The sequence below is a fragment of the Corella eumyota genome, chromosome 2 (genome assembly GCF_963082875.1).
Source record: "Corella eumyota chromosome 2, kaCorEumy4.1, whole genome shotgun sequence".
NCBI lineage: Eukaryota > Metazoa > Chordata > Ascidiacea > Phlebobranchia > Corellidae > Corella > Corella eumyota.
The window spans coordinates 11,838,690-11,862,772 of record NC_137491.1 but is presented as its reverse complement, the minus strand read 5'-3'; the positions used below and the strand labels follow the sequence as shown (position 1 = coordinate 11,862,772).

Below are 24,083 nucleotides of genomic sequence, written 5' to 3'. Positions count from 1 at the left end.
TCAAAAAAATCGATGTTATTTAAAGACAGTGGGCTAAAGTTTAAATAAAAAAACAACCTTGCTAAAATGACTTAAAAAGCTGTCTATTTCATGCATTTGTAATCCCAAACAAATAATTTCTTAACCATCCCAAACAAATAATTTGGACCATCTAAAGCTACTCAACTATAACTATATATTCAGCTACCTTAAATCTCCGTGGCCCAAACCTTACTTAACTATACAATCTCTATTTACACTAGTAATGCAATATATTTTAATTTATCAAGTTTTTTTTTCCTTTTTTTCTCATGTTCTTAAACTATTTTAAACATTTATATTCACTTATTTCATGTATGTGAACCCCCACTAGTTCGTGGGTTGTTAATATATTTGTGCATTGTATGTAAACAATAGCTTTGAAAGGCCATTCTGGGATGTTCTTTCTATAGGTAGGTTTATTTCGGTTAGTCCCTTTATCATATGCATTTTATCGTGACCAGTTCGTGCTTTCCTACTAGACCCATACTGGGTTATATGAAATGTAATTATTATTTTGTAGATTATTTTACACTGTAACTACCATCATAGGATTGCTTTATTATTATAAATAAAATGTGTCATACTGTTATTTCATTCACTTCTTTATTTTATTTCATTTTTATTTTTTATGTGTATTATTGTATTTTATCGTAATTAATATTGATTTAATTTATATTGGGTTTGGTGACCATGCCATAACATAAAGTATATGTACTGACATTCAACATACAGTTAAAATTGCTGTACAAAATATATTCAATCCCAAAAGTTAAAAAAAATTACATAAAATGCTATTAGCTCCCTGTTACGTTTATTGAATTAAAAATCTGTCCAGACAGGAAGTCATATAACCACTGACATCAATTACAAAATGTTATTAATGTTCATGACATCAATCAAAGAAATTTTTGATCTGCCTAAATTATTGTCATTAAGAATCACAAAATAAATAAATTAACTAGATTTATTTGATAAATAAAATATGGTTCGAAATCGTTTGATTCTTTTTTATAAATATAATTTATTTAGTAGGTTTATTAATTAAATTATAAATTTAAATATGAACTTTTTTATATTTAAACCTTATTTTAACAAACGAACACGCATTCATTGATATTGTAATAGAAAAGTAAACTAAATTTAAAAGCAAAATACCGATCTTAATTTTTTAGTAATCAAACGAGTATTAAAATATAATAATAACAAAACAATTAAAAAAAAAAATTTTACACATTTTTGACTTATACTTTAACATTTTACTTAAATTTTCAACCAATATTTTTTACTTTAATAGACAGCGATAAGGACGATTTTTGACGGCGACCAGAACGCTATTAAATTATTCAAGCGTTAAACTCACACTGATTCGTTATTTTATAAAAAAAATAAAATAATGATTAAACGATATTTAGCTAAAGTTAAATCTTCATTTTAAATAGCAACATACAAAATAATAATACCAACAACATATTAAAATTTCAGAAAATTTAATCCTTAAATTTTAAGATTAAAATATATTAATTAGTAATTAGTGACATTTAAATGTCGTTAATATGAGGTTTGCGATTCGTTGGGATAATAACAAACATACTAAAAATTTAGAACTTTTACTTTTAAAGAACAAAAGTTATCGTCTTTCAAAATTTGTCGATTAAGAATAAAAACAACTAGATTTATTTGATAAATAAAATATGGTTCGAAATTGTTTGATTCTTTTTTATAAATATAATTTATTTAGTAGGGGTATTAATTAATTATGGTTCAAAATCTTAGATTTCGAAACATATTGTTATTGTCCGTATATTTATTATTATTTTTATTTTTATTCTTACTAATCCGAATTTTGAAATCGAATAACTTTTGATTTTGTGTATATAAATTTTTAAAATTTTAGTATGTTGTTTATTATCATATTGTGTTTCAATCCTCCTATTTTGATAATTTAAATATTATTAATTAGTAATTAATAGGTGTTTGTTTATTAAAATTTAGAGATCGTTATTAAGTTTTCAAATTTTGGTCAGTTATATATTATAATATTAATAACTCGAAAATGGATTAAAAATTTAATTTTTGTTTGTTTATTGTATTTAAATTCTTGTTCGTTTATTAAAAATAAAAGTTTGATAATAGGCATTTAAAATTTAATAAAATGTATTTTATAATATTTGTAATTAAAATACATGTTTAAAAAATAATTTTTAGTTGTTTATTTTATTTAAATGCTTGTTTATTTATTAAAAATCAAAAATCAATTTTAGGAATTTAAAATTTACTATAATGTATATCCTGATATTAACAACATAAAACTGGGTTGGAAAATTAATTTTATTTGTATAATATATTTAAATGCTTGTTTGTTCATTAAAAATCAAAAATATGTACTATTCTTAGTTAAGGTGTATGCATCTTTTTTTTATTAATAAAAATTTATGCTAAACATAATCAAATAATTTCGAACCATATTTTATTTATCAAATAAATCTAGTTAAATTATAAATTTAAATATATATTTTTTTATATTTAAACCTAATTTTAACAAACGAACACGCATTTATTGATATTGTAATAGAAAAGTAAACTAAATTTAAAAGCAAAATACCGATCTTAATTTTTTAGCAATCAAACGAATATTAAAATATAATAATAACAAAACAATTAAAAAAATATATTTTACACATTTTTGACTTATACTTTAACATTTTACTTAAATTTTCAACCAATATTTTTTACTTTAATAGACAGCGAAAAGGACGATTTTTGACGGCGACCAGAACGCTATTAAATTATTCAGCGATAAACTCAGACTGATTCGTTATTCTATAAAAAAACTAAAATAATGATTAAACGATATTTAGCTAGAGTTAAATCTTCATTTTAAATAGCAACATACAAAATAATAATACCAACAACATATTAAAATTTCAGCAAATTTAATCTTTAAATTTTAATAATAAAATATATTAATTAGTAATTAGTGACATTTAAATGTCGTTAATAGGAGGTTTGCGATTCGTTGGGATAATAACAAACATACTAAAAATTTAGAACTTTTAGTTTTAAAGAACAAAAGTTATCGTCTTTCAAAATTTGTCAAATAAGAATAAAAACAATTAAATTCTTAAAATTGATTTTTATTAAATAAACAAGCATTTAAATATGATAAATAAACGAAAATTATTTTTCTAATATGTTTTTTAATTACTTATATTATAAAATACACCATACCAAATTTTTAATGCTTAATATCGAACTTTAATTTTTAATGAACAAACCAGCATTTCAATAAAAAAAACAAACAAGAATTATTTTTTAATTCATTTTCGAATTATATATATTATAAAATAAAACCGACCAAAATTTAAAAACCCAATAACAATCTTTAACATTAAATAAACAAACACCTATTAATAAGTAATTAGTGACAAAAATTAAAATTTTATTCGTTTTTGAGTTACTAATATCATAATATACAATTGACAAAAATTTAAAAAATTAATAACAACCTTTAAATTTTAATAAACAAACACCTATTATTAAGTAATTAGTGATAAAAATTAAAATTTTAATTTATTTTTGAGTTAGTAATATCATAATATACAATTGACCAAGATTTAAAAAATTAATACCAACCTTTAAATTTTAATAAACAAACACCTATTAATTAGTAATTAGTGATAATTAAATGTCTTAAATAGGAGGTTTGCGATTCGTTGGGATAATAACAAACATACTAAAAATTTAGAACTTTTAGTTTTAAAGAACAAAAGTTATCGTCTTTCAAAATTCTGACTAGAAAGAATAAAAACAATAATAATAATAATAATAATAATAATAATAAATACACTGACAATAACAATATGTTTCGAAATCTAAGATTTCGAACCATAATAAATATAATGACAATAACAATATGTTTCGAAATCTAAGATTTCGAACCATAATAAAATTTCCAATTAACTGTAAAAATGTTTTACTGTTATTAACTAAATTTTTTTTAAACAAAAATGTTAAAAAAATGTATATCATTAAAATTTTACCACAACTCTCTTTTTCATATTTATTTATTTTAGAAGGTCGACTTCACGACCTAAACATAGAGTAAAATCAGTTACCCTGACCCAGTCACGAATTGCTTTTGGCAGTTTAGGATATTATAGATTATAATTGCCAATAATAGCAGTGAAAATCGTACTCAGGACCTCATGTTTTAAAGTCAAGTGTTCTGATTACTACACTACACTGCCAGTTTAGATAATTATTTTTTTGGTAAATTTGTTTTTATTTTCAGTTTAGATTATTGTTTTTTGAATAAATCACAAATTCCCATAAATTTTATTAAACAAGAAAAATTATAATCAAACACGTCACCAGTAAGTTATTACAAGTCATTCAGTTATTGTAAAGCAGTATCTAATTAGGTAACTGACTAAAAACTTTATTAAATAAACATGAACAACTGAACACAAATTAATATAATCGATTGCTTAACCCTCAAGCATATTTATTTAAAACATTTAGACATTTTAACATCCTAACACAAGCACTGATAATTTAACTTTAGATATAATTTTTATAAGCTTGTGAACTAAAGTTTATTAGGATGACCAAAGCCATATGGCTGTATGGCTTTGATTATAACTAGTTACTCACTGGCATGCTTTCCTACTGTTAGTAAACATACGGTGGCCCACAAGGGCAACGCGAAAAAATTTATTACAATCAGTACACAAATCACAAAGTCAGTACACAAATCGCAAATCCAGTACACAAATCACAAAGTCAGTACACAAATCACGAAGTCAGTACACACATCACGAAGTCAGTACACAGATCACGAAGTCAGTGCACAAACCGAAGTCAGTACACAAATCATGAAGTCAGTACACATATCGCGAAGTCAGTACACATACCGAAGTCAGTACACAAATCACAAAGTCAGTACAAAGATCACGAAGTCAGTACACAAACCGAAGTCGGTACACAAATCGCAAAGTCAGTACACAAATCGCAAAGTCAGTACAAAAATCACGAAGTCAGTACACAAATCACGAAATCAATGCACAAACCGAAGTCAGTACACAAATTACGAAGTCAGCACACAAATTACGAAGTCAATGCACAAACCAAAGTCAGTACACAAATCACGAAGTCAGTACACAAACCGAAGTCAGTGCACAAACCGAAGTCAGTACACAAATCACAAAGTCAGTACACAAAACCATAGAGATCATAACATAAATTAATAATAATGTTATATAGTAAACCTAATACTTTTTTCGCGTAATATATTTAAAGGTCTCGTGTCAATTTAATTTGAATTGTTAAATATTTAATTCGCTCATTGCGGTTAATCTTCATGTAAAAAAAAACGTCTTTCGTATATCGACTACATCCTTTATAATGGTATTTAACTGTTAACTAATTCTAAATTAAAACTTGGCAAAGTAAAAATAGGTGTGTGTTTTAGGAACCAAAAAAATATACCAACTGTCAGAAAATAAAATCGCGCAGGAAAAACACAAAAACGGACAACTGTCAATCCACATTTTTTCATCAAAAGGGTTACACTATTAACCCTTATTCTATGAAATTATCGAATAACACAGTATGACTGAACAGGAAATGAAGCACAGCTTCCACTGGCTCTTCATAACAAATAGCGACAATGTTTTACAAGGGCACGCGAAAAATATACAATTGGACCATGTTCAATATAATAACGAATAAATTTAGAGCGTCTAACTGCCTTATGGGCTTTAGACTTGTCCTTGAATAAAGGGGTTAATTTGTTTGTCCCCTTTATAACCTGTATATATTTAAATATACATAAATACAGTCTCTATGATTTTTTTTATATCAATAAATCTTTTGTACGGTGTTTAAACCGCACGGGATGGTAGCGAGTTTGCACTGTTTCGGTTCGCCGAACAAAAGTTATTATTGCGCCTGTGAAAATGGGTTTCTTACGTATTTCTTTTGTTTGTTGAATCAATATCAGTTGATTCTGGTTAATAATGTTCTGTTTTTGGACCCCAGTGGCCAACGCTGTACTTTATTGTCCAAGGCCACCAACAGGTCATACGGTTTTCTCGTCGTTCGGTGTGAACCGGCATCAAGTCTGGTTTGAGGCTAGGAAAGCCTTGGCATTGATGGAGATGCTAAGCGCTTTCCTACACCTCTGTGCCCAACTGTTTCTAAAATCTCAAGTGCATCATCGCTTTTAAGTATTTCAACAACATTCCTATCACTTTCTGCTGCATTTAACTGTTTTATATAAATATTCAACATAAAAAGTAGCCTATGTTGTAGACTTATACCCTATTTTTTCTATTTTGCTGAAAAAACTGTAGATATCAATTATTCTAAAATATGAATTTATTAATAACCTCATATAAATTACTAATAATCCTTACATAACCTACAATTAATTAAGCTAGTAAAATATAAATATACCTGTTTGTATATTTTATCAAATGATTCATTGCAAGTCTGCGGTAAATCCTTTAAAGAATCCATTCCTAAAACGAGATATTTGTAGACCCATTGAGCCAAAAAACAGGGCCCTGGACCACCACTACAAATACTGCATATGGGACATCTCATTTTAGGCTGAGGAATAAATTCTATTAAATTGGAACCCTCTAGATCCCTATCAATTTCACTTCCATAAGTATTCAAATTTTGGCTTTCAGTGAGACTTAAATAAAAGGCAATTCTAGAATACCCTTTTCCTAATTCATGTTTATATTTTTGTGAAGTAAAAACTTTATTAGTACCTGGAATAGTTTTCACTTCTGTACCATCAGGGTAGGTAAGCAGGTATGATTTATCTGTACGAAAACTTTGATCAAAAGCTTTGCGCTTTAATAGGGAAGCTTGAAGGATTTCTTCACTGGTAGCATTATTATAAATTTTTAATGGATGTGATTTGCCTCTAACAGGTTCTAATATTCCATTGGAAAACACCATTAACCAGTGTTTATTGTAACATTTTGTTCGTATTTTTATTTTTTTAAATTTAGGTTTATACGAGGCATAGCTTTTCCTTTCATCAGATTTTTTTGATAAAAAAGTAGTAAATTTTAAAATTGAAGGATTTTCAGGCGAATCAACCTTTTTCTGTAAGCTGGAAGAGGACTGTTGTTGACAAGCCTTATTGGTACTGCGAGTACAGTTAGGGCAAAATTTATAAAATGGTTGTAAATGTTCGCCACAACCCTGACAAAACATTGAAAACTAGATGTAATTTTACTATAATCACTAATGTTGTAAGAACAAATTGTTAACCTAAGTTTTACAGTAAACGATATATGCGTTTACTTTGGATTTTTAGAACTGAATTTTTTTAAATAAGTTATTTACATCAAGCCTATCTACCAAACAATAAAATTTCAATAGTTTATGGCTAAACCACAGCTAGCTATATAAAGACTGTTTAACAATTTGTAACCGACGTTGCAATTGTTACGCAACAGTTAACTCGATCATAAAATGCGAACCCATGGGTGGCAAACCGCTTATTACTGATATAAATTGTTACATAAAGTTTAACCGCAATGAGCAAATTAAACATTTAACAATTCAAATTAAATTGACACGAGACCCTTCAATATATTACGCGAAAAAACTATATAATATTTTTATCGATTTATGTTATGATTTCTATAGTTTTGTGTACTGACTTCGTGATTTGTGTACTGACTTCGCGATTTGTGTACTGACTTCGGTTTGTGCACTGACTTCGTGATTTGTGTACTGTTTTTGGTTTGTGCACTGACTTTGCAATTTGTGTACTGACTTCGTGATTTGTGTACTGACTTCGCGATTTGTGTACTGACTTCGTGATTTGTGTACTGAATTCGTGATTTGTGTACTGACTTCGCGATTTGTGTACTGTCTTCGTGATTTGTGTACTGACTTTGCGATTTGTGTACTGACTTTGCGATTTGTGTACTGACTTCGCGATTTGTGTACTGACTTTGCGATTTGTGTACTGACTTCGTGATTTGTGTACTGACTTCGTGATTTGTGTACTGACTGTAATAAATTTTTGCGTGTTGCCCTTGTGGGCCACCGTATAAACAAGCTAATAACAATGGACAATAATTGATGATGGCCTATGAACTGTAAAAAAACTAGCACGCATTTTTAAATTTCGCTAGCAAAAATATACATACACAGATTTAAATCAACTAAAAATACTTTGCTTAATGCATTGCCAAAACACGATTTATTTTGATTTACAAAAGTTTCTTACATAGAAATCAAAAAATGTAACAGAAATTCCACTTTACTAATATTAAAAAAAAAAAAACGAACAAAATAAATATTTTTTACATATTGTAAAAATCTAACATGGGTACTTCTTTAATATTTTAAAATTTAATATATTTGATTAAACTATTCAACATACGTAGTCAATCTAGGGCGTATACAAAAGATTACCAGTCGATTGGCAACCAAACCACGTATTGACTGGCATAAAAAATTTTTAAGTGCCACAGCAATGCAAAACTTGAAATGATCAATACTGTTTTAATACGTTTTTACATAATGTAAACCTAATTTATTTGGTAACTTTGAGTGTAGTAGAAGTAGTTTTTTTGAAAAAAACTTCACCTTTTTAACCAACCATTGTGGAACAAAAATAATGGTGACGACTATACGTACAACTTTATGAAGTTAACTAATGATTTAGCAATTGTGTTCATTATTACCTTTTATTTTTATAACAGTTACAATTCTGTTTGAATTTTTATGCTATTAAATATATCTAGTAAATAAATCGAGGAAATGTTACTTTCATTTATATTAAAATAAATATATAGCCTTTGGTGAAAAAAGTAATAAAATTCAGTGTGTTCATTTTAATAAAAGCTTTACGGCAGCAATAAAATAAAAAGTGTTGCCGTTGAACGAAAACGAAAAAAACACTTCACCTAGTAGATATTAGATGAAAACCATACCCCCAAAAAGTAAATTTATCAAAAATTTAACAGTTACTTTAAAGCCCCTTTTACCCTTACCCTGCTCTAAAAAAACGCCCTTTAATTTTTAATAAAATTTACCTAAATTTTGCTAAAACGTTTTTTGAAATTTTGGTTTTAAGAAAATATACATTTGAATACATAATTTGAATTTGTAAGTGTGTTCCGCATATGTCCCGGGCAACGTTTATATTTCATTATCCTGTTTGCCCTAGACCAAAAAAAGGCTGTTAATATTTGAAGGTTTTTAAAAATTTGAGTTATGGTTCAAGTTTTATTCTCTTTAAATCCCCTAAATAGAAATTTAAAATCTTGATAAGTACCAGATAGAGAAAGCAGATAAAACGCGACAACATACTTTTTATAAAGGATAATAGTATTTTTAGTTAAACAAAAAGTACGAACAATTAAAAAGGAAGCACAGGTTACCACAACCCACGTAGTTTTATGATCATGCGTTAACTATACTCATACAAGACAAAACTAAAAACAGTTACTGAATTTGCAATACAAGGAAATGAGGCAAACCAGTTACAAGGCGTTATTTGCAAAATAAGTTTAGAAAAACCTATTTAAAAACAAAAGGTGAAAATATTGGATTAGATTTTATGTTACTCCCCTTTTACACTAAAACGAACTAGAAAATAACTTAATAAACAACACATTGACAGAGACAAATTTGGCGCCGTAAAATTAGGTTTTTACAGTTAAACCGAATATTGTAAAGGTTAACATATTTGTATAAGCTAGGTTAAACATCAGATATGCTAAATTTAAACAGTAATATAAAAGCATGTGAATGTGTATTCGACATAAAAACCAACGAACTTGTGCATATTTAATAGTATTACAACTATACCACGTTCAAAATAGCGATATACTGTAATAGTATGACTGTATTTTAGGTTGTTTATAATTTTTTTAAACTAAAATACTAATATTGCTTTGGTGCAATAATGATATCTAGCATAAATAAATAGGTTTCTGTTGTGATGATTTAAATGCAAATAAAAGTATGGGAACATTTCAACGTTATACAAAGTCAGCAGTAAAGGCATTGGGTTGTTTTGTGGTTTTATTTTTAACAGTTGCAATTTACAAAACCAACAACTTTTATTATACGACTAAAGGAATTTATAAATCTATCAATGAAAACTTAGATTTAATACTACCAAAAACAAATGCATATCGAACAGAAATATCAAAACAACAAAAAACTTTAGGCCATTTACAAGACACAAACATACCTGTCCAAGAAAGTTTACAAAAATTTGAAAATTTTACAACCCAGAATAAGTCCCTTATTTTGTATTGGGGTAATCCATGGGGAGATCCAGAATCTGGGTTGCCAGAAGGATCAAAAATTGGTGAATGTACAATTACAAACAATAGAAAGCGGTTGTCAGAAGCTGATGCTGTGGCGTTTCATTACACTACCATACATGGAAGTGATTTGCCTTGGAAGCATTATAGGTACCCAAGCATTATATGTCAAAGTTTTATTTGTTTTTAACTTCAAAATGAAAAAATACTGGGAATTAAGCAAAGCTAATAAATTTATATGTTGTTGTACATCATGGTATGTCATAAAACTAATATATAAAACAATATTAATTATAGGAATCCAAAGCAGATTTTTGTTTGGTGGAATGCAGAACCTCCAGCAATTCTTAATAGGGACGTCCACGACTTGGACAAGTACAATGATTTTTTTAACTGGACGTGGACCTATAGAAGTGATGCAGACGTTATTCGGTTTTACTACCAAAGGGACAGTGCTATTAAAGTTCTCAAAAAGGGTAAAAATGCAATTGATCAAATAATAAAGGAAAAGAAAAAATTAGCTGTAAGTATTTTTAACTAGCTTTTTAAAGAGTTTTTTTTGGGCAAAGATGCGATTTGCAATTTTGTTTTTCATGAAATTTAATTTATTAAAAGTAAAGCATCTTCAGCAGTTGAACCAAACTTTAATTATTAGATATTTAAGTTATACACAAATTGTATAAACTAACATTACATGACCTTCAGAAGAATAAACATAAGCCATTCAGTAGATTAACTTACCCTATTTGTTTTCGTACTTTAAAATTAATTACCAATCAATTTTTTACTTTACTGTTAAGTTAAACAAAACACTACTATTTAAAATTCACATTACTTATGGCTCAAAAAATATAGTTTTTTTTATTAGTAAACGGCTTATTTAATACCATGTTGTCTTTTATGGTTTACATATAACATATAATTTATTTTATAGTTAACATTAGCGACTAATTGCGGAGGAACAGATGGTGGAAAAATAAGATTACAGTATGGGGATAATTTGATTAAAGCTGGACTTCAACTAGACCGAATTGGTAAATGTTTTGGCAATTCACATTTATTACCTCGTTCAAACCCGCAAAAAATGAAAGATACAATTAAAGAATATAAGTTTTACATGGCATTCGAAAATGCTATACACTGCAAAGACTACATTACAGAAAAGTTTTGGCAAAACGCAATACTAAACGACGCAGTTCCGGTGGTTATGGGTCCGTATAAAACCAATTATTTACGGTTTGCTCCAATAGATTCATTTATTCACGTAGAAGATTTCGAAAGCCCACAGAAACTAGCAGATTATTTAAACTTTCTCGACAAAAACGAAACTGAATACAGAAAATATTTTAGCTGGAGAGAAGATGAAAACATGACAGACGAAATTATGATGCAACAAATCCGAGAGAAATATCCAAACGTTAACCCCGAACCCAGAGCAAAAAATATATGTGAACAAATATCTGAAAACAAAGAAACAAAGGTGATACATTCACTTTTAGATGAATTCGCCTTTAACAATCCGCCAGAATGCAATTAAATACAAATGTATTATTTAAAGACAGTATGGTATGTTAATTTATTGAAACGGCAGTAGTACATTTTTACATTTTTCGTTCAATAACGTTGTAAATATGGTTAAAAAAACGCTAGTTAAAAATGATAAATCATTTGGCAATCAATTGTTTGTGCAACAATTTTCTTTTTGTGATACGGAATGATATAAGAAATAATATACACTAAAGGATGTTAAGTGTTATGTTACGGACATTGTGAGGCTAGCAACTGCGAATAAAATGTATTAGTGAACAAACTCTGGAATATGTAGTTGAACATTTATCATTTTGTCTCGTGTTACTTGTTTCTTAATTTAAGTTATTACATCGCTTATATATTATATTTGATATATTTTGCTTATTACTTTAGAAAAATAAAGATTATGGATTGAACTTATAGCAATTGTTCGCATTTGTATTGTAACCATTTACGCCGATTAACCAATAAAAGTGTAACTGTTAGCATATAACGAGGTAGTCTACAAATCGGCAGAGTCTTCGCTTGTAAAATAAATAGGCAAGGAATAGAATTTATTTTTATTAGCTTGATTGACGGGGTTTCGGATCGCTAATGTTTATTTAAAGAGATGGTTCGGTCGCAGAGTTTCTTTTTTAATTATGTTGGAATTTTTCCAACTTGCACGAGGATACTATTATTTTAAAAATTGGTCAAGTAGTTTTTGAGATGGCGGGATTTAAAGGTAAAAGTTGTAAATAGGAAAAGTGCCAACGCTCGCGAGTCACGTGACGCACGACGATCATATGCTGGCAGACAGTATGACCTTACATTGTCTTCTCTGAACCGTTTGTTGTACTTTTTTTAACATTTTTTTTGCAGAAAACAAACTTAACATAAAAAGCAATATTTAGCCGTAATATATAAGACATTTTTTACTTTTGAAGTATTTTTAATTAGGTAGGCTGTATTTGAAAAATTTTAACATATTAACGTTATGTTATTAATTTTGGAAATTTACAAGCCAGAAACGGCCAATCTTGGCTGACAAACATTTACAAGAAACGGACAGGTCAACTGAGTGTTACTGGAGCAAAGTTTACCTGTTAGAACAGTAAGTTTTGCTTAAAACTTAATATATCCGACAATTTTGTTGGGTATCATATAAAAATAGTTTTAATCACCAAACGTCACATGGGTTAACACACATAAAGTATATTGTACATCAATAAACTATAAACTAAATATTCTGGTTAACATCTTTTATGTATTTTTTTATTAATAATTCTTATTAATAAAAAATTTTAATACAACGTACACTATACGTAAGTTCTTGTACCCCTTGCAACAAATATGAGTGTTTGCTGCCTTTCTTAACTTTAAAGCGATTTATTATGATTTACAAAAGTTTTCTTACATAGAAATCAAAAAGTGTAATAGGAATTCGACCTTACTAATATTTAAAAAAACTAACGAACAAAATAAATATTTCTTATATATTGTTAAAATCTTCTTTAATATTATAAAATTGAATATATTTGATTAAACTATTCAACATACGTAGTCAATCTAGGGCGTATATAAAAGATTACCAGTCGATGGGCAACCAAACCACGTATTGACTGGCATACATTTTTTTAAAGTGCCGCAGCAAAGCAAAACTTAGAATGTTTAATACTGTTTTAATACGTTTTAACGTATTTTGGACCTGACGCAGTTTTAAATTCGAGTGTAGAAGTTGCTAGTTTAAAAAACTTCACCTTTTTACCTAACAATTGTGGAACAAAAATAATGGTGACGATTATACGTACAACTTTATGAAGTTAACTAACGGCTTATCACTGGTGTTCATTATTACGTTTTATAATAGTTACATTTCTGTTTGATTTTTTACGTGAATAAATAAATATATCTAGTAAATAAATCGAGAGAATTTTACTTACTTTTATGTTAAAATACATATATAGCCTTGGTGAAAAAGAAATAAAATTCAGTGTGTTTATTTTAATGAAAGCTTTACGGCAGCAATAAAATAAAAAGTGTTGCCGTTAAACGAAAACGAAAAAAACACTTCACCTAGTAGATATTAGATGAAAACCATACGCCTGAAATGTAAATTTATCAAAAATTTAACAGTTACTTTAAAGCCCCTTTTACCCCAACCCTGCTCTAGAAAATGCGTTTAATTTTTAATAAAATTTACCTAAATTTTGCTAAAACCTTTTTTGAAATTTAGGTTTTAAGAAAATATACATTTAAATACATAATTCGGTTTGTAAGTGTGTTTCGCATGTAGCGGTCTCCGTCGACCCAATCGGAAGGTTTTTGAATAAAGTTAAAGACATTAGTTAATTGTTTTTCTTAACTAGCTAATAACTTTGCTGCTGGTTAAAATTTCTTAAATTAACCACGCAGGTGAATTCACTGTATATTTATATTATACGGCAATTTCTTATTAAAATCAAATTCAAATTTCATTAACGGTAAATCAAAAACGTAAAAATTCCAAAATCCAAAAATACAACTGCTTGTAGGAAGGCATAAGATATCTATTTTTAAAAAGAATAACAAAGAATCGAATCACATGCCAGGCAAACCACAGATTTTAAAAACAAGTTTAAGATTAACAGACATATCAAAATAGGAGTTAACATAAGGTTTTGATGAAATCAAGAAACGAAAACAAAAAAAATTCCCACCAAATGTGAAATAGTTAAATATAATTGGTTTTAATGTGAATGAAAGGTTAGCTTATGCACAATAAGCTATACGCATATGTCCCGATCAATGTTTATATTTCATCATCCTGTTTGCTATAGACCGAAAAAGGGCTGTTAATATTTAAAGGTTTTTAAAAATTTGAGTTGCGGTTCAAGTTTTATTCTCTTTAAATCCCCTAAATAGAAATTTAAAATCTTGATAAATACCAGATAGAGGAAGCCGATAACAACGATACAACATACTTTTTATAAAAGATAATAGTATTTAAAAGTACAAACAAAAAAGGAAGCACAGGAAACCAGCACGAGCTACGTAGTTTCATGATCGTGCGTTAACTATATTTATACAAGAAAAAACATAAAAACAGTTACTGAATTTGCAAAATAAGCAAATGAGGCAAACCAGTTACAAAACGTAGTTTGCAAACTAAGTTCAGGAAACCTATTTAAAAACAAAAGGTGAAAATATTGGATTGGTTTTTATGTAACTCTCCTTTTACATTAAAACGAACTAGAAAATAACCTAATAAACAACACATTGACGAAGGCAACAAAATTTGCGCTGTAAAATTAGGTTTTTACAGTTAAACCGAATATTGTAAAGGTTAACATATTTGTATAAGCTAGGTTAAACATCAGATATGCAAATTTAAACAGTAATATGAAAGCATGTGAATGTGTATTCGACATAAAAACCAACGAACTTGTGTATATTTAATAGTATTACAACTATATCAAGTTTAGAATATGGATATCCTGTAATACTAGTATCACTGTATTTTAGGTTGTTTTTAATTTTTTTTAAACTAAAATACTAATATTGCTTTGGTGCAATAATAATATCTGGCATAAGTAAATAGGTTTCTGTTGTGATGATTTTAATGCAACTAAAAGTATGGGAAACTTTCAACGTTATACAAAGTCAGCATTAAAGACATTGGATTGTTTTGTGGTTTTATTTTTAACAGTTGCAATTTACAAAACCAACAACTTTTATTTTACGACTAAAGGAATTTATAAATCTATCAATGAAAACTTAGATTTAATACTTACAAAAACAGATGAATATCGAACAGAATCACTAAAGCATCAAAAAACTTTGGGCCATTTACAAGAAACAAGCATACCAATTCAAAAAAGTTTACAAAAATTTGACAATTTTACAACCCAGAAAAATAAAGAAAGAATTCCTTATTTTGTATTGGGCTAATCCATGGGGAGATCCAAAATCTGGGTTGCCAAATTGGTGGATGTACCATTACCAACAATAGAAAGCGGTTGCCAGAAGCTGATGCTGTGGCGTTTCATTACACTACCATACATGGAAGTGATATGCCTTGGAAGCATTATAGGTACCCATATGTCAAAGTTTTATTTGTTTTTAACTTCAAAATGAAAAAATACTGGGAATAAAGCAAAACTAATAATCTTTATATTGTGTTGTACATCATGGTATGTCATAACACTAAAATATAAAACAATATTAATTATAGAAATCCAAAGCAGATTTTCGTTGCAGAACCTCCAGCAATTCTTAATAGGGACGTCCACGACTTGGACAAGTACAATGATTTTTTTTAACTGGACGTGGACCTATAGAAGTGATGCAGACGTTATCCGGTTTTACTACCAAAGGGACAGTGCTATTAAAGTTCTTAAAAAGGGTAAAAATACAATCGATAAAATAATAAAGAAAAAGAAAAAATTAGCTGTAAGTATTTTCAGCTAGCTTCTTTAAGCGTTTTTTGAAAAGATGCGAATTGCAATTTTAGTTTTTTGTGAACTTAATTTGTTGTTAAAAGTAAAGCATTTTTATACAATATAACCAAGCTTAAGTATTAATTTTATGACGTTTCAAGTTTCACACCAACTGTATAAACAAACTAAACCTGAACTTAACACATCAAACATTAACTATTCTGTATATTAATATATTTTAGGCTACTTGTTTGCGTTAATAAAATATTTGTTAAACATTAAAATTGATTGCCATATAATTATTTATTTTACCTTTAAATTAAACAAAACACTTAGTTAACTTAATCCCTAACTTAATCCATAATAATCCATAATATATGTTTAAAAATTTTTTTTACTTTAAAAAACAAATCGTTTATTTAGTGCTAAATATTAATAATTTTTTTGGTAAATGGTTTATTTGGTACTATAATGACTTTAACATTATCTATTATTTATCTATAGTTAACATAAGCAACTAATTGCGGAAACACGAACGGAGGAAAACTAAGGACAAAGTACGGGGATGATTTGATTAAAACTGGATTTTAACTGGATCGAATTGGTAAATGTTTTGGCAATTCACATTTATAACCTCGTTCAAACCCGCATAAAATAATAGATACGATTAAAGAATATAAGTTTCACATGGCATTCGAAAATTCTATACACTGCAAAGACTACATTACAGAAAAGTTTTGGCAATCTGCTATACTAAACGACGCAATGCCAGTGGTCATGGGTCCGTATAAAACCGATTATTTACGGTTTGCTCCAATAGATTCATTTATTCACGTCGAAGATTTTGAAAGCCCACAAAAACTAGCACATTATTTAAATTTTCTCGACAAAAACGAAACTGAATACAGAAAATATTTTAGCTGGAGAGAAGATGAAAACATGACAGACGAAATTATGATGCAACAAATCCGAGAGAAATATCCAAACGTTGACCCCGAACCCAGAGCTAAAAATATATGTGAACAAATATCTGAAAACAAAGAATCAAAAGTGATACATTCACTTTTAGATGAATTCGCCTTTAACAATCCGCCAGAATGCAATTAATTACAAATTGTGTTATTTACAAACAGTATGAAATGTTAGTTTATTAAAACGGCAGTAGTACATTTTACATTTTTTATTCAATGGCGTTGTAAATATAGTTAAAAAAACGCTAGTTAAAAATAATAAATCATTTTGGAATTAATTGTTTGTGCAACAATTTTCTTTTTGTGATACGGGATGATATAAGAGATAATATACACTAAAGGATGTTAAGTGTTATGTTACGGACATTGTGAGGCTAGCAACTGCAAATAAAATGTATTAGTGAACAAACTCTGAAATATGCAGTCGAACATTTATCATTTTGTCTCGCGTTACTTGTTTCTTAATTTAAGTCATTACATCGCTTATATATATTTGGTATAATTTGCTTACTGCTTTAGAAAGATAAAAATTATTGATTGAACTGATAGCAATTGTTCGCATTTGTATTGTAACCATTTACGCCGAATTACCAATAAAAGTGTAATTGTTAGCATATAACGAAGTAGTCTACAAATCAGCAGGGTCTTCGCTTGTAAAATAAATAGGCAAGGAATTCGCTTGTAGAATTTATTGTTATTAGCTTGATTGACAGGGTTTAGGTTCGCTGATGTTTAATTAAGCTACTTTGTACCAGTAAGGTTAAACAAATTAGCTTAAATAAACATCAACAAAACGAAACCCTGTCAATCAAACTAATAAAAAGAAATTCTACAAGCGAAGACCCATAACTACCTAATAACTACAGCCTCTCCGATTTCTATACAAAAGAAAACTAAAAACATTATGAAATTTGTATTAGAGCAAATAAAGCAAAATATTTAGATTCGGTAAAAAAGGTTTATTTGCAAAATGAATTTAGAAAACTTATATATATAAACAAGATGTGAAAGTATTGGATTAGTTTTTATGCAACTCCTTTTCTACTTAAAAACAAATCTAGAAAATAACTAAATAAACAACACGTTGACAGGGGCAACAAAATCAGCGTTGTGAAATTAGATTTTACAGTTTATGATCAAGCCATTTGCATAAGCTGGATTAAACATTATATATACTAAAATAAAACATAAATACGTAAGCATGTAAATGTGTTCTCGACATAAAAACCAACGAACTTGTGTATGTGTATTCAAATGAACTACAACTATTAAACTTAGAAAAAAAAAATTCTTTACAACTAATATCTTCATTTTTTAAAATTTGGTTATAACGATGTTTTAACTAAATTACTAATATTACTATGAGGCAATTATAATATCTAGCAAATAAGTATGGTATGTTAATTTATTGAAACGGCAGTAGTACATTTTTCATTTAATGGCGTTGTAAATATAGTTTTAAAAAACGCTAGTTAAAAATGATAAAGCATTTTGAAATTAATTGTTGTGCAACAATTTTCTTTTTGTGATGTAGAGTTTATTGTTATTTATTTTTAATTGTGTTGGTTTACGGAAATGTTATTGATTCCATGGCTAGCTAATTTTTTGACAACTTGGTTGTATAAAAACAGTTTACATTTTTTTATAAGTGAAACGGCGTAAACTTTTTGTACATGACCTGGAGAAGTTCAACAATTTTTTTAATTGGACGTGGACCTATAGAAGTGATGCAGACGTTATTCGATTTTACTACCAAAGAGACACTGCTATTAAAGTTCTCAAAAAGGGTAAAAATGCAATTGATCAAATAATAAAGGGAAAGAAAAAATTAGCTGTAAGTATTTTTAACTAGCTTTTTAAAGAGTTTTTTTGGCAAAGATGCGATTTGCAATTTTGTCTTTCATGAAATTTATTTTATTAAAAGTAAAGCATCTTCAGCAGTTGAACCAAACTTTAATTATTAGATATTTAAGTCATACACAAATTGTATAAACTAACATTACATGACCTTCAGAGTAATAAACATAAGCCATTCAGTAGATTAACTTAACCTATTTGTTTTCTTACTTTAAAATTAATTACCAACCAATTTCTTACTTTACTGTTAAGTTAAACAAAACACTACTATTTAAAATTCACATTACTTAATGCTCAAAAAATATAGTTTTTTTTATTGTTAAATGGTTTATTTAATACCATGTTGTCTTTTATGGTTTACACATAAAATATAATTTATTTTATAGTTAACATTAGCGACTAATTGCGGAGGAACAGATGGTGGAAAAATAAGATTACAGTATGGGGATAATTTGATTAAAGCTGGACTTCAACTAGACCGAATTGGCAAATGTTTTGGCAATTCACATTTATTACCTCGTTCAAACCCGCAAAAAATGAAAGATACAATTAAAGAATATAAGTTTTTCATGGCATTCGAAAATGCTATACACTGCAAAGACTACATTACAGAAAAGTTTTGGCAAAACGCAATACTAAACGACGCAGTTCCGGTGGTTATGGGTCCGTATAAAACCAATTATTTACGGTTTGCTCCAATAGATTCATTTATTCACGTAGAAGATTTCGAAAGCCCACAGAAACTAGCAGATTATTTAAACTTTCTCGACAAAAACGAAACTGAATACAGAAAATATTTTAGCTGGAGAGAAGATGAAAACATGACAGACGAAAATATGATGCAACAAATCCGAGAGAAATATCCAAACGTTAACCCTGAACCCAGAGCTAAAAATATATGTGAACAAATATCTGAAAACAAAAAAAAAAAAGTAATACATTCACTTTTAGATGAATTCGCTTTAAACAATCCGCCAGAGTGCAATTAATCAAAAAATATTTAAAGACAGTGGGCTAAGTTTTGTGTATTCACTAAAACAGGGCAGTATATTTTTACATATTTTTATTTCAATGCAATAAATATTATCGTCGCAGTAGCCTGCGCTATAATATTAACTAAATATATAAGCTTTTTTCAAATTCTTAAAATGTAAAGTGATGTAAAATAAACAGAAAGTTATAAACTGCAATTAACTAAACAAGCTATTTTGCGGTTGGGTGAACTGTATATCATATATTAAAGTAAATAAGTTTAAATAAAAAACAACCTTGCTAAAATGACTTAAAAAGTTGTCTATTTCATGCATTTGTAATCCCAAACACGACTATACCTATATATTCAGCTACCTTAAATCTCCGTAACACAAACTTTACTTAACTATGCAATTTCTATTTACACTAGTAATACTATATAGTTTAATTTATCAAGTTTTTTTTTCCTTTTTTTTTATGTTCTTAAATTATTTTAAACATTTATATTCACTTATTTCATGTATGTGACCCCCCACTAGTTCGTGGGTTGTTTAATATATTTGTGCATTGTATGTGAACAATTGCTTTGAAAGGCCATTCTGGGACGTTCTTTCTTTAGGTAGGTTTATTTCGGTTAGTCCCTTTATCACATGCATTTTATCGTGACCAGTTCGTACTTTCCTACTAGAGCCACACTGGGTTATATTAAATGTAATTATTATTATGTAGATTATTTTACACTGTAACTACCATCATAGGATTGCTTTATTATTATAAATAAAATGTGTCATACTGTTATTTCATTCACTTCTTTATTTTATTTTTTATGTGTATAATTGTATTTTATCGTAATTAATATTGATTTAATTTATATTGGGTTTGGTGACCATGCCATAACATACTTAAAATCTTTATGTACTTTTGGCATGTTTTAAATCATTAAATTGATTTTGTCATTTTTTCCCGTCGCATTGTTGTAATATTAATTGTATATCGTATTTATTATTTAGTTTTGTCAATGTGCGAAAAACCAAAATGAATAAACAAAAAAAATAAATAAAATAGCTAACATGCAAATAAAAGATTAAAATTTGTGTTTTAGCATACACTGAAAACCTTTAACTTAAAAAATACTCAAATTTCTTAAGAAACTATTGTGTACCAACAAATAATTTATTTACATTAAGCAAAAAATGATAATAGAAGTTATAAATTTATTGACAAAATAACTGGAAACACTTTTTACATTGACGTGGGTCATTTTACAAAATCATATCACATCACTTCCTCGCCCATTCCACTACAAAATAGCGGTTGTCAATTAAGTAAACGATTTTGTTGGATTGCCATAAGTAACAATGTTAATAAAATTTTATTAAACAACTCACGTTGAAATGGTTGGTGCTTTAACTAAGGTTTAGACAGCACCATTTTTGACAATTAAACACCTACAGTGGACGTTACGTTGCATATTTGCCAACTGTAGTGTGCCAAAAAGCAGAGAAGTATCTTTAAAGTCAGAAAGTGGAAGTCTGTGGATATATGCACGGCTATAAAAACACAACTGTTTTGTTATTTAAATGGTTAATATTAAAGCCTATTCTGCCCATCTTTTAGGAAAAAAAAAATTTTAATTAACAAAAATTCGTAGCACCAACAGACTTAGGTTTTTCTTATCCCGTCGCATTGATTTAATATTTATTATATATCTTATTATCTACTGTCATTAATGAGCGAAAAACCAAAATAAAAAGAGGTTTCCGTTTTTAAATCTCCAAATTGTTATTGGCATATATTTTGTATTGAAGATCCCATTAAAAACTCTTAAACATCAATAACAACAAGTTTTAAGTATAAGGCAGATAGTTCTGTGATTTAATCTATATTTTGGTTGCATATGTGGTTGTTAAATCGTTGTTTAAAACATAGAGCAGTTTTATCTTAAACTATATATTTTCTTAAATTAGGTAATTGACTGAAATAGAATATTTTTTAAAATCAAATGCAAGAAAAGGCAATGGCAACGTCCAACGATGACTACTTCTACCCAGGCACCATTGTTAACTGTGTAACATGCTATGAAGATGTAATCAAGGGAGAAGTATTATCGTTTGATTATGGAGCTAAAGTTTTAGTGCTTAGTAAGTAATTAGCATCAAACATGTTGTAGTGGAAATTTTTTTTATGCAAGATTAATTAAACCTAAATATATTTAATCGTTTGTTATATTCAAGCCTGATTTTTAAATTGTAGCTTTCAAAATAAATATTAATTGCAATTTGTTATCAAACCAAACATTTAAAGTAGATAAACATAAACATCTTTTGTTCAAAAATACTCAGCAGCTATGCAAACATTGTTAATTAATTTTTACTGGTTCAACGCCTAATTTTCCTGTTACTCTAGAGCAAAGTTCTACTTGTGGAAAACCAGAGTTAAACAATGTAGCTATGATAAACATGGACTTAATTAAAACCATTAACATTATTAAAGAGGCTTCAGAACAATCTCTCTCTACTCTTTCTTCTTTAAATCCACCTAAGGTAGTTTTATATAAATTTCATATTTTAAAAATATTTATGTTGCAATTAGTAGTTATCTAATAAGGTAAAATATAAACAAGACAAGTGTAAATTTTAAAAGGGCCCAGCAAAATAATTGATTTAAGTTTTAACCAAATTGAAAAAATTATTTTTGCAGCTTTTAGACAAATATCGATTAGAAATAAAATTGAAAAACACCTTAGCAAATGCAAAAAGCTGCGGCGTGAGCAACGATGGAATTAACCTTTACCTTTTTATAATCAAAACGTAAGTTTAGGTTAATTTGAAAAAGCCATAACCAACAACAAATTAAACTATAAGCCGTTGTATAAATGTAACTTCTTAACAATTAATTACAATTTCATGATTTTACTATTATAATAATACAACAATATTTTTTATTCAGTGTATTTTTTTTTAATTTTATCAGAACTGACTTTTTCAATGCATAGTGCAATTTTTTTTACAGGTTACCTGACTGTAAATTTGTTGATAAAAGCATTCAGGTGTTTGACGAAGTTCTGATAAACTCACCTTTCAATGTTGAAGACTGCATGGTTAAAGATAAAACAAATGCACCCACAAACCATTGTGTAAAACATGTTAAAAAACTAGTAAGTTGTACTAAAATTACTTTAACTTAAAATTCAAGTTAATATTTTTTAGATTGACTTTACTGTGATTATATTGGTACATATTCGATCTTTAACAATATTTGTTTTTCTTTAAGGTTGAAAAATTTCATAAAGAAGAAAAACTGAAGAACAACAACACAACATAACACAGAGCTTCATATACAACTTTTTTATTGTTACTTTCGGAGTTTAACTCAATCTTTTATAACAATCTACAGAAATATCAGGCTCTTTTTAACTAGAAACACCTTAAAAATATTTTTAAAATAACATATCAAAAAAATTCCTGTTTTTCATAGGTGAATAAAATGTTGTTTTCAATTCATGAAATTTCAGAGTGTTTTATTTTGTATGACATTTAAAATAAATGGTGCTATTGAGTACTAAATACCAAGTTTGTTTCTTTATAGCTTGTATTTTTAAAAATAGGCTTTAGCTACACTAAATTGGTTGTAAATAGAAAAATCATTCTATAATCTAGAAACTACATAAGTCAAAACGATTTTTATACTCTATGCCCACATTCTTAGTCAAGTAGAATATTTTGTTTAACTTTTTAAAAGCGAATCAACCTACCCGATAATAAAAAAAGTGTAGTGGTCAAAACAATTGGCTTTGTTACATAAGATTCTGGGTTTGATCCCCACTGCTTGTATGCTTTAGCATTCTTGAGTAAGGCACAATAAATGGTATAAACTCCTGCTGACCAACACTTAATCAGCAGCTTAATTATCAGGCAATTATAATTTATTATATCCCAAACTGCCAAAGGTAACTTGAGACTGGGTCGAGGTAACTAATTTTACTCTTTTATGTTTGGGTCAAGTAGTCAACATTGGCAATA

At 28.0% G+C, this 24,083-nt stretch overlaps 4 protein-coding genes across 8 annotated transcripts; all 4 read left to right on the top strand.

Annotated features, from left to right (window-relative positions):
- The first annotated feature begins 10,026 nt into the window (after window positions 1–10,026).
- On the top strand, window positions 10,027–12,143 carry LOC145742406 (4-galactosyl-N-acetylglucosaminide 3-alpha-L-fucosyltransferase FUT6-like). Its single transcript, XM_082560186.1, has 3 exons — window positions 10,027–10,484; window positions 10,632–10,857; window positions 11,269–12,143. The coding sequence occupies exons 1-3, from the start codon at window positions 10,027–10,029 to the stop codon at window positions 11,869–11,871; spliced, it is 1,287 nt and encodes a 428-aa protein (XP_082416312.1). The 3' UTR covers window positions 11,872–12,143.
- Window positions 12,144–15,405: 3,262 nt separating this feature from the next.
- LOC145743212 (4-galactosyl-N-acetylglucosaminide 3-alpha-L-fucosyltransferase FUT6-like) lies at window positions 15,406–17,703 on the top strand. 5 transcript variants are annotated; one of them, XR_014280994.1, is made up of 4 exons: window positions 15,406–15,915; window positions 16,057–16,227; window positions 16,766–16,865; window positions 17,182–17,297. XR_014280994.1 is itself a non-coding variant. In XM_082561127.1 (3 exons), exon 3 carries the CDS (start codon window positions 16,949–16,951, stop codon window positions 17,366–17,368), a length of 420 nt encoding a protein of 139 aa, XP_082417253.1. In that variant the 5' UTR covers window positions 15,406–15,915; window positions 16,057–16,274; window positions 16,766–16,948; the 3' UTR covers window positions 17,369–17,703. The 5 variants fall into 5 exon arrangements, 3 of the variants coding, with proteins under 3 accessions (XP_082417253.1, XP_082417254.1, XP_082417252.1); XR_014280993.1 differs by having other exon boundaries at window positions 16,057–16,274; XM_082561127.1 differs by having other exon boundaries at window positions 16,057–16,274; window positions 16,766–17,703.
- A 1,202-nt stretch (window positions 17,704–18,905) lies between these two features.
- Window positions 18,906–20,078, top strand: LOC145742405 (4-galactosyl-N-acetylglucosaminide 3-alpha-L-fucosyltransferase FUT6-like). The gene is made up of 2 exons (XM_082560185.1): window positions 18,906–19,019; window positions 19,476–20,078. The coding sequence occupies exons 1-2, from the start codon at window positions 18,906–18,908 to the stop codon at window positions 20,076–20,078; spliced, it is 717 nt and encodes a 238-aa protein (XP_082416311.1).
- A 1,951-nt stretch (window positions 20,079–22,029) lies between these two features.
- LOC145743319 (protein LSM12-like) lies at window positions 22,030–23,621 on the top strand. The gene is made up of 5 exons (XM_082561255.1): window positions 22,030–22,202; window positions 22,468–22,604; window positions 22,762–22,871; window positions 23,074–23,218; window positions 23,335–23,621. Exons 1-5 carry the CDS (start codon window positions 22,064–22,066, stop codon window positions 23,383–23,385), a joined length of 582 nt encoding a protein of 193 aa, XP_082417381.1. The 5' UTR covers window positions 22,030–22,063; the 3' UTR covers window positions 23,386–23,621.
- The last annotated feature ends 462 nt before the right edge of the window (window positions 23,622–24,083 follow it).

Bases quoted from the DNA above. Each gene is read 5' to 3' on its own strand.
- LOC145742406 (XM_082560186.1), top strand. From the start codon at position 10,027: ATGGGAACATTTCAACGTTATACAAAGTCAGCAGTAAAGGCATTGGGT. The intron at 10,485-10,631 runs GTACCCAAGCAT...TATTAATTATAG, and splicing joins TTGCCTTGGAAGCATTATAG to GAATCCAAAGCAGATTTTTG. The intron at 10,858-11,268 runs GTAAGTATTTTT...TTTATTTTATAG, and splicing joins AGGAAAAGAAAAAATTAGCT to TTAACATTAGCGACTAATTG.
- LOC145743212 (XM_082561126.1), top strand. From the start codon at position 16,949: ATGGCATTCGAAAATTCTATACACTGCAAAGACTACATTACAGAAAAG.
- LOC145742405 (XM_082560185.1), top strand. From the start codon at position 18,906: ATGACCTGGAGAAGTTCAACAATTTTTTTAATTGGACGTGGACCTATA. The intron at 19,020-19,475 runs GTAAAAATGCAA...TTTATTTTATAG, and splicing joins TATTAAAGTTCTCAAAAAGG to TTAACATTAGCGACTAATTG.
- LOC145743319 (XM_082561255.1), top strand. From the start codon at position 22,064: ATGCAAGAAAAGGCAATGGCAACGTCCAACGATGACTACTTCTACCCA. The intron at 22,605-22,761 runs GTAGTTTTATAT...TTATTTTTGCAG, and splicing joins CTTCTTTAAATCCACCTAAG to CTTTTAGACAAATATCGATT. The intron at 23,219-23,334 runs GTAAGTTGTACT...TTTTTCTTTAAG, and splicing joins TAAAACATGTTAAAAAACTA to GTTGAAAAATTTCATAAAGA.